At 57.2% G+C, this 10,092-nt stretch overlaps 2 protein-coding genes across 4 annotated transcripts in view; one reads left to right on the forward strand and one right to left on the reverse strand.

Moving 5' to 3' along the window:
- Positions 1-348: 348 nt before the first annotated feature.
- Btbd17 (BTB (POZ) domain containing 17) overlaps positions 349-10,092 on the reverse strand; it is a 24,076-nt gene continuing 14,332 nt past the window's right edge. The window contains exons 1-4 of one of the 3 annotated variants that reach the window (XM_013508637.1): positions 4,566-5,229; positions 3,182-3,298; positions 2,767-3,043; positions 349-1,647 (exon numbers count right to left, since the gene is read on the reverse strand). In XM_013508637.1, coding sequence (XP_013364091.1) covers positions 573-1,647; positions 2,767-3,043; positions 3,182-3,298; positions 4,566-4,650 — 1,554 coding nt within the window. In that variant the 5' untranslated portion in view covers positions 4,651-5,229 and the 3' untranslated portion in view covers positions 349-572. Of the gene's footprint in view, positions 1,648-2,766; positions 3,044-3,181; positions 3,299-4,565; positions 5,230-7,914; positions 8,074-10,092 lie in introns of those variants that run through there. The other 2 variants (XM_013508638.1, XM_005412235.2) reach the window with 2 other exon arrangements.
- Gpr142 (G protein-coupled receptor 142) overlaps positions 8,733-10,092 on the forward strand; it is a gene marked incomplete in the record, with an annotated part of 22,195 nt that continues 20,835 nt past the window's right edge. The window contains 1 exon segment of the mRNA XM_013508639.1: positions 8,733-10,091. Within this exon segment, the coding sequence (XP_013364093.1) occupies positions 10,007-10,091 (85 nt within the window).

Below are 10,092 nucleotides of genomic sequence, written 5' to 3' on the forward strand. Positions count from 1 at the left end.
GCAACTGTCACATTTTCCAAAGTCCCCTCCTAGAAGAAAGGCCAGGGCCTTGGGGTGACACCCACAGAAAACCTCCCAATGTAGAGGAAGGAGCTGGGCCCTGGAGATCTGGGCTCAAAATCTGACCAACTAAGTCTTCAACTGCCAGGTGAGAAAACTCCTGCCGGGGGTAGGTACCCTGGTGTCCCGGTTGGTGGCCCACTGACCATTTGTTTTTACCTGTCCTGTTCCAGGTGGGGTGGGGGCTGTCAGGGAAAAACTCAGTGAAAGTTAGACAGCCCCCAGACTTGTGGGATCTCCCTGGGTCCTCTTCCCAGTGGGCTGGTGGTTCATTCACCCCTTCACCTCTCTGAGTATCTGTTTATTCAGGATCAAGAATGTTGCCTTCAAGTTGGTTATGGAGTGAGCTCCAGAATCCAGGCATCTGGTCTACCGCCACTCACCTGGTACCCACCCCAGCCCCAACCAGCTAGTACCTGGCCACCCAGGGGCCAGGCTAACAGTCCGCTCCGCACGTGCCTCATCCTTCCCAGGCCCTGGTACCACCTAGGCCAGGTCGTTTATTTCCCAATCTACTTGGGGGTCCGGATGAGGGTGTGGTAGACAGGCTTGACGATGAGGTGCAGATGCAGCGCGTTCTCCACTAGGTATTCGGAGTTGCGCCTGTGCAGGTCTGCATGCGCCAGGAAGTCGCCAACTTCCTCACTGCTCTGATGGAAGCTGTAGGCGTGGCGGACCAAGAGCCGGCCTTGCTGGCGGGCTCCCACCAGCACTGTCTTCTGGAAGCTCACGCCTGCTGCGTCACCTCCGCTGCTGGCCGGGGTAACCACTAGGCGCGGTCGGCCGTCCTCAGGGCGTGCGGCGGGCAGCGCCGTGCCCGCGGCATCGGCATAGACCGGCCGCAGGCTGATGGGCAACCAGCGTGGCGAGAAGAGCACGTTCCACGTGACCCGGCGGCCCGCATCGTGACCGCTCGGGCCCAACTGCGTCTGAAAGCTGGTGCTGCGGTCATCACGGGCCGGGTTGTTGATGATCCAAGGAGCGCCCCAGGCGGGCGCGAGGTAGTTGCGAGGCAAGAAAGCACTGCCGTTGACGTCGAAGAACTTGGCGTAGTGCAGCGGTGAGGCGGCGTGGAACTGGTAGGCCTGCAGCAAGAGGTCGGCCACCGCGGGGCCATGGCGCGCCAGGGCGGCAGAGCGTGCCTGCAGCTGGAACAGCTGTGCGGGTGGGATCATGGGGTAACGGATGGCGCGCAGAGCTCGCTCGGCCACAGCGGGTGACGGCTTAGCGCGGCCCAGCCACGCCTCCAGTGCATGAAAGAGCTCCAGTTCATCCTGCAGCACCAGGTCCGAGCGCTGCAGCAGCTGTGCCAGCAGCTCAGGGCTCACAGTGCCCCACTCGGCGCTACCCGCCACGGCAGACAAGTTCCAGGCCAGGAACTGCAGGCAACTCTCGCGCAGGGCCTCGTCCCCGGTGCTCACCGCGTAATGATACCAGCCCACGGCCGGGCCCGCGCCACCGGCCAGGTGCGCACGCATGTAGTCAGCCACGCCGCGCTGTAAGGGGGCCACGCCGTACTTGATGGCCAGCCGGTGCAACGGGATAGCCTGGGCCAGCATCACAGTCAGCTCGCCGCAGTACAGATACCTGCGAGAGAGGCAGAGCTGTGTGGAGGGCTCAGGTCAAACCCATCCCACCTCTCAGGTTGCTTTCAGGAGTCAAGGGTGAAAACAGAATACAGTGGGCCCTGTGGCTTCTGGTCTTTCCCTCTTAGGCTCTTCTAGAGTGTTCCTACTTCCTGACCACTTCTTTGGGTTTCCGGTAATGAAGTAGAAGTCACATGCATTTACTGAGATTCTACTAGGTGCCTAGCTGTAGGCCAGAGCAAAGAGATAGCTCCTGCTAATGTAGAATTTATAGTCTGAGTTCAAAGCCATGTCCTCCCGAGTATTTGCCAGGAAACTGAGCAAGTTTAACTATGATGACCTTAAGCTGCTCATCTAAGAAAGAGTAACACCCCACCGGGGTTATTGTCACAATGGGAGCAGAGTGAAGAATCTTGCTACAAAATCAGTGGTCAGCATAGAGCCCCTTTCCTTGTTTGCAGTCTCATCTTTCTCCCTGTCTTTTCTTTTTCATTGCTAGGTATTGGCTTGCTCTCTTCTCAGCCTCCCGCATCCCTCCTGCCAGTCCCCCTGGTGCACAGCATTCCTCCTATTTTGTCTGTCTTCCTGCTGCCTGGAACTTATGTGTCAAGCTCTGCAGCTGCCTTGTCCAAGCTGTTAGATCAGACTTACCTTCTTAGTCTGGAGTGTAAATAGTGAGGGGTGGGGAGCCGGCTAACCTTTCACCTCCCCAGCCCTGTGGTTCCAAACCTGGACAGACATCAAAACCACATAGATACTTTAAAATAAAAAATAATTGTTGGTCCCAACCCTAGACTGGAAATAGATCATCCGGAGTGGGGCCCTGGAATCTGTGGCTTCTAAAAGCTCCACTGACCAGGTTTGAAAGAGTTTGGAGGGGGCCACCATCATGCAGAAGTGACCTCAAGCCATCCAGAGTACACAGCCAAAGGCGGGAAGCCACGCCTCGCTATGCAAGAGGACTACAGGAGAAGGGATGAAGGAGATGTGGTGTGCTGTGGTCCTAGTGACATGGGTGAACAGACATAATGATGCTAAAGGCCAGGCTGCTGTGACCTAATAGGTAGAGAGCCAGGGCCTGGGGAAGGGGCGCAGCCCCCCTAGCCTTTCCCCTTCCTACCTGACGAACTTATCGAAGACAGCAGCACAGTCACGGGGCTCCTGCAGCACCACCTCACTCTGGTTGTTCAGCAGCTCCCGGAACAGCTCGCTGTGCAGCCCCAGCAGCAGGCGGTGGCTGTGGAAGACTCGGACCTCGTCGGTGCCTGTAGCCTGCACGCGCAGAACCACGTCGCTGGCATTGCCCTGCCGCAGCAGCTCCTGCAGGCGGTGGAGTAGCATCTGGGAGTGGTTGATGGAGGTGCCTGCTGCCTCCCCGCCCATGTCAGCTCTCTGCGCTGCAACAGAAGGGACAGCACACAGAGCACAGTCATCCGGGCCTGGAACCTCTTGGTTTAGGGGTGCAGAGGAACCAGCCAGAGCCATATGTGCATGGGGGGAGGGCAGAAGGGCCTAGGAAGGAGCTCTGTGCACACCTGTGTGTACCCACGTGGTGTGGATGCTGAGGGTGCCCACAGGCACATTCTGGGCAGACAGAACATACCGATGCAGATCCAAGAGGACGTTCTCGAGAGCAGGGAAGACAGCAGTCTCTTGGGAGGGATGAGGGAGAGGTCACTGACCAGCTCTTGTCTCTATGGATGGTTGTCCATAAAGCCAGACCCCCAGCCCCGCCCCAGCCAGACAAGGGTTGAGGACACTCTTGGTCTCTACCCCTTTTGCTTCCTAAGCAACTGTCCACTCAGAGGGATTGTCAGAAGTTGAACATTCATTAACAAATATTTATTGAGTGAATAATATTTCCTGTTAATAATATTTGCTGTTACGTCCCACACACTCTCCTAAGAGCCCGGAATTTGGCAGTGGACAAAATAAACCAAGTCTTTACCCTCATAAAAGCACAAATGAGCATAGCAGAAAGCACAAATGAGCATAACAGCCAGGTAATAAGGACATAAATAAGCACCCTAGTTTTAAAGCAGGCAGCCAGGGAATTATCCTGTGTAGGGGCAGGAGGACTGGGCCTGCAAAGAGAGTTTGTGTGGAGCAGTGCATGGGTGAAGAGAGTTAAATGGAGGCCCGGTGACAGGATGGAAAGAGAAACTGACTTCCAGGCCCACCCTGCCCTGGGTTGTGGATCTGTGAGACAGCTGGGGACCACAGAAAGTCCCAAGGCCAAGCGAGTGCTGGAGTGGGACCCTTGGGGGAACTAGGTGTCAAGGACAATGTCCCTCTGCAGGTAGCCAGGCAGGGCTCTCCTCATACTTCCGGGGATGCGTGTTGGTCACAGAAAACTCAGGGAGTGCTGCTGCTGGTGGCTCCTGAGCTGAGAGCAGTGTGAAGAGCTTTGCAGAGGGAGCAAGGACGTGTCTGACAGTGGCAGATGGGCACCAGCCACACGCTCACATGGGCGCATGCACACAGGCACGCACAGGCCATGGTGGGGGGACAGGTGGGGAGAAGGCTCACACAAGAGCCAAGCATCTGTGAAAGGGAGACCCCGGGAGAAAGGGAGGGCAAGAGGTGGATGGTGAATTTCCCAGCCCCGCCTCCCCAGCTGTCACTTTGAAAGACCTGAATGCTGATGGCTGGCGTCCCCATTCGGCCTCTGCCTGGGACAATGGATAATGGAGGGTCTGCTTGTCGCTAAGACCCTTGCTGCTGCCCAGGCCCTCCTCCCCACCAGGGCAGGCCGCCCTCCTCCCTTCTGGGAGATGAGTCTGTGGAGCTGTGGGGTGCTGTCCCAAGCTGCTGCACACCCTCTTTTGGACTGGCCATGAGCATGAGGGCGGAGAGGTCCCGCCCGGCCCCGTACTCCCACCCTGCCCTGCACCCTCACCATGCCCACTGCCCACTCACCTGCACGAGTGACCAGGCCCACCAGGGCCAGGGTGGCCCAGAAGCTGCCCCAGGATCCAGGCTTGCAGTGGCCTATCCTAAGCATCTTTGTGCTCCACCTCCAAGTCCACTGGAGGGACAGTGACAGCCAGACCACTCTGAACACATCCCTTCTCCTTATATAGGATCTCACACAGGGGACGGATCCCCCTTCCGGCCAGGCCTCCCTCCCCCCACCCAGCCTCTGCCATGGATTGGTGGAAACTGGCCCCTGCTGTTGCCTGGGCAACCACTTAAGCCAGAAAGTGGCAGCCCCAAGGACTATTGTGCTGTCCTGGGCCCCCAAGGGGAACAGATCCGGCACCCTCCTCCCCCACTGCTCCTCACAACTCAGCAAGGCTAGCTGGTCCTCCCCTAGAAAGTTTTAGGCTCACTAAAGGGCAAGAAAGGAGCTTCAGGGCCACTGTCAGACACCAGCACCAGGGCTCCCAGCCCCTCCCCCAAGCCCAGGCCCAGCCTCCGCCCTGGCACAGAGCACACTTGGCAGCATCGTGGCCAGAGCACCATGGTGAGCCAGCTGCAAAGAGCCTGGAAGAGGCGAGGGAAGAGGCAGCTCAGGCTCCCACCCCTCCCCCGCTCCTGTTTTGGGGAGGATCAGCTCTCCCAAGAGGAGGACAAGGATCTGGAAAAGGGGTCCACAGGGGACTGGGTCATGTTCATGGCCCTTGTTGAAGAAGGTTCCTGGCATGCTCTGCAGAGGGTGGTGGGTCTTTAGGAAAGCTCCACAGGACCTGTGTCCATCCCCCTCCCCAGGGTCAAGGTGAGCCCCCTTGGCAGAGCTAGGCACACAGCAGATGCAGCCTTCCGTGACCCATGGGGAGCACCCTGCCTGGCCAGGCTTGGCCACCTTCCAGCAGGCTGACCCCAGTAGGCAGCCTGTCTTCCTACCCAGCCAACCAGCATGTGGGCCTGAGCCTGAGGCTGGATACCCATCTGCCCTTCTACTTCCTTCCTTTAACTTAGTTCCTCCTGGTGGCTGCAGGTTCCACTGCTGGCAAGGTTTCTTTACCAACTTCTGTCTAATTTCCAGCCCTTTCCTAAAGTTCTAAGGAGACAGGGAAACCTGGAACTGCATTCTACCTGTAGGGAAACAGAGGCAGAGAGCTAGGTTACAGTCTCTGTTTCATAGTGTAGAGGAGAGCTTTTCTGAAAACAAAGATGCAGAGAGAGAAGGGTGAAGCCTAGAGCACAGAGAGAGAGGTGTGTGTGAGGTGCTGGACAGGCCTCACTTCCGCACCTGCCTCAGCTCCTCAAGGGAAGGACTCTGTTGGGATTGATGAACTGAAGTGGGTAGCTCCCAGGAGATTTGGCTCTGAGCCCTGGATTGGGAATGGGTTGGAGTTTCCCTGCCTTTGCTGTCTGGATCCCAGAGTCCAGCTCGATCTATTGATTTCTGCCCCTGGTTGTTGCACGGAGACCCAACAGCTCCACCCCCTCTCTGGAGCCACAGAGAGAGCAAAAATTGGGTCTGGCAGCAGCCTCATCCGGGTTGGCAGAGTCAGAGCTGTCCAGCTCAGGAGAAACCCCTCCCAGCTGCCCTGACACCCACTTCTGGTCCCCTCATCCAGATCCACCATCCCCTGCCCACTGCCTGCCCGCCTGCCCTTCCTAGGGATTGTACCATTTCCTGGCTCAACCCCGTAGGTCAGGGCCACCATTCGACAGAGCAGCCTGGGCCCCTGGGGGCTTCCTAGTGTCTATGCATGCTTGTCAATGGGAATTTTACTGATTTGAGAACCCACTGCTCAGCACACTGCCATTCTGTAGACATATATTAGCTTTCTGTCACTATGACAAAATGCCTGAGGTAAACAATTCAAAAGGAGGAAAGGTTTAACTCAAGGTTTCAGAGGTTTTGGTCCACGGTTACTTCACCCTATAGCTTTGATCCTGTAGTGGGTGAAGCAGTACATCATGGCAAAGAGTGCATAGCAGAGAATTAGGGTTGGAACTCAGAATGTACCCCTAAACTGTGTATGGTAGTGCATGCCTGTAATCCCATCACTGGAGAGGCTGAGGCAGGAGGATCATTGTGAGTTTGAAGCCAGGCTGGGCTCATAGTAAGTTTAAAGCCCTACATAGTGAGACCCTGTCTCAAAATATGCACCCCTAAAACCTCATTATTTTAAGGGCTTTGTTAGGAGCTAATAGGACTTGAAGAACTGCATGGATCATAAGAGCTTTCACTTCAGTGGATTAATCTATTGATGATTAATTCATAGTTTAATGGACCTATTGGGAATTAGGACCTAACTGGGTAAGGTGGTCACTGGGGTATGGCTGTGAAGGGTATATCTTCTTCTCCTGCCCTTTCTTCTCTGGTTTTTTCCCTCTCTTTGCTTCCTAACTGCCAACTGATGTTTCTGCTTGGAGCCTGTCAACCAGGGACTGAAATCTCAGAAACCATAAATCAAAATAACCTTGTCTCCTTTAAATTGTCTTCCTCAAGCATTTGGTCACAGCAACGAAAAGTTAACTAATACGGAAAGAAACTGCACACCTCAGCAACCACAAAGCAAAGAGAAAGAGAAGGAGAAGCCAGGGTCCTAATACTTTCTTTAGAGCACCCCCCGTACCCTACTTCCTCCAGCTAGGCCTACCTCCCAAAGTTCCCACCACTTCCCAGCAGTGCACCAGCTGGGGACCAAACTGCACACATGACCTTTGGGAGACATCCCAGATCCAAACTGTAATAACAAGCTGCTTCACTCCAGCCTCCTCCGGCGTCTGCCCCAGTCCCTCTGGAAGCCTGGTGCTCCTGCTCTGGAATCTCCCTGTTCCACCTGGGAACCAGATTCTCAGGGGTGAGCCTGGGCATCTGTATTTCCTAGGCACCCCCAGAAAAGAACCACCTACTAGAGTTAAATGGGTGGCACTGCAGGTGTGAATGAGACTGGGAGGCTGCAGGTTGCCAGGAAGACCCAGGAGGGTCACTTCTGATCCTCACCTCAGACCCTTACTTCCGAGAGGCCCCCCTCCCGCTATTTCCAGCCCCTGTCACGTCTGACCCTCTTCCAGTGCTGTAGAAACTGTCTTTCCAAGTAAAGGTGCATGTGCTTGGGAGCTTGTGCGTGCGTGCGTGCGTGTGTGTGTGTGTGTGTGTGTGTGTGGCACGTGTGTGTCTTGGGGCAGGAGAGGGGCAGCAGGGCATTCACCATCCAGTCTGTGAGGTAAATGAATCTACAACACCATGTTCTATTTGCCCTAAATCAGAGGCTCCATCAATCCGTGAGAGTCAGTCTGGAGAGTTCATACAGAGGAGCAGTTCCCCGAGAGGAGCGTGACGGCCTGTGACACCAGCGCATCTCACCTAAGCGCCTTCTCTGAGCGCCACAGGAGCTTGCAGAGCCAGAGCTCAAGTGCCACCGAGTTCTGCTTGGCTGGGCTTCCCACAACCCCATGCTGGCTCTTCTGGGAAGCTACTTCAGTCCTGATCAATGATCTCTTGTCCAGCAGAGTGTCTCGAGTGCTGTGGAAGCAACCAGAGTCTCCTCCAGGCTTGGGGCAGGGGGAGGAGCTTCTGAACCTACAGGGGGGTGGGGTGATGGGACCCTGGGCAGGTGGAGCCCTGAGAAAGGGTGGGCGATAGACCAGCCCTGCCCTGACTCGGCAGCCTTCTTAGACCTGTGAGGTCTCCTGTCTTGGGCAGGGGCTCCAGTGAGTGACCTGGACACTGCTTTGGGGAAGAGAGATTTGTGGTTAGTACATGCTATCAGAAGCCTACAGGGCCATATCCACCTTCCTGCTCAGACCCTCAGTCACTGTGCTCCCCAGCAGGAACGCCCTTCCGGCTCAGGGCGCTGTCCATCTGACCCATGGCTGGCCCCCTCCGTGCAGCTGAGCTTACGGCAGCCCCTCCCTTCCAAGGAGGTTGTGTGAGGGTGTGAACAGGAACAGCTCTGCGGGGAGGCAGAGGGAGAAGCTGAGTTCCAATTCCAGCTGCCGCATGCCAAGCCTCAGTAGTCTGCATGGGTCAGGAGAGCCTTAGCTGAAGGCCATGTGCTCTGTCTGGAGGGGACTTAGCCTTTCCAATAAGATGCGCATTCCTCAAAGCAAAGTGTAGGCACAGGGTGGGGAGCCCCGCCTGCTTCAGACACAGGTGGTCTTTCCCACTCCTACAGGGGGCTACGCCTCAAATCCCCTACTAGCCTCAGGGTGCAGGGAGGCGGCAGCCTGGGGAGTTGTCTGTGCTACTTGTGCTTCTGGTGTTGGAGTCCAACACACCCTTGGGGACCCTAACCTGAGGAGCTAGTGCCTGCCCTGGTCCTACTGTGCTGCCCAGGGACCTGGCCTAAGCCAGAGGGAACCTCAGAGGCTTGCAGGATCTGGATGTGGCCACTGGGGGCAGCAAGGCCCTGGTTATAAGTACCAAGGTGGGGGTTGGGGTCAAGGTGGGTCGGCTGTATCCCCAGACACGTGTTCTAATTTAGGAGCCAGGAAACACCCAACATTCCCGGGGAGTGAGCCTTGGCAGTGGCTCCTGGCTGGGCCTCTGCCCTGATCCACAGACAGCCCCCCGGGTGCCTGTGTCCTGGTGCTCATGGCGGGCTGCACTGGTCACACTTCCCCCAGGCGAGGGGCCCTGCTAGGTGCAGACTGCAGCCTCTTCAGAGTTCTGCCCGCACCAGCTGGTGTTTATTTGCCAGGGGCTGATATTCTTGAGGGATGCTCTATTTCACCATGGCCAGGAAAACAACAGCTTGTGGGGCCAGAGGTCCTGGTTTCCCAGGGCCGCCAGCAGCCTGGCCAGGCCTTTCCTGGGTGGGAGGGGCAGTGTTCCCACCGTTGCACCAGGGCTTCCTGCCATCTTCCTGGTCAGCAGTCACCTGGAGTAGCCTCAGCTCATCTCCCCCCATGTGGCCTCGGCAGGTACCACCCCTTTGAACCCGACCCCTCAGGAGATCTCAAGGAGTCTGAGCCCTGCCTGCCCAAAAGTGGCAGCCTCGCCTCTCCCACCTGGCACCACTCGCCAGCTCTTGGGCAGAAGTGTCCTCCTTTCCCGCCAGCGAGGGCCTTTCAGAGCCATGCCCATAGAGTCGGCTCCCTGAATCCTCCTCACCCCAAGGTGCGGCCGCCCCTGCTGAGCAGGCCAGGTTGCAGGTGCCCTGGGCCTGGATTCTGCCTTCCTGCCTCTTCACTCCCCTTTGCCCGGGCACAGACAGACCCTTCTGCCCTGCCCAGCCGTCGTTCTCCATCAAAGGCCCCCCCGCAGCCCACCTCCTCCCCATCCTTGGTCTGGTGGGACCCACTAAGTCTCGTTCCCTGGAGCCTTCGCCCCACCCTCTCCTTGGGCCTCCTCCCTCCTCCCCGCCCCCACTCTCTGCACTAACATGCTCAGTGCCGCTGGAAGAATTGTGGGGCAAACAACTGCTTGGAGAGCCGGGTGAGGGGGACAGCTGGAGATGCCGGGAGGAGGCTGTGGAGACCCCCAGGAAAAGCCACTGGTGACCTGGGGCTCAGGACCCAGGAGCATGGGGCTTGAGGCAGG

This window comes from Chinchilla lanigera, unplaced genomic scaffold, assembly GCF_000276665.1.
Source record: "Chinchilla lanigera isolate Chin_1 unplaced genomic scaffold, ChiLan1.0 scaffold00152, whole genome shotgun sequence".
Taxonomy (NCBI): Eukaryota; Metazoa; Chordata; class Mammalia; order Rodentia; family Chinchillidae; genus Chinchilla; species Chinchilla lanigera.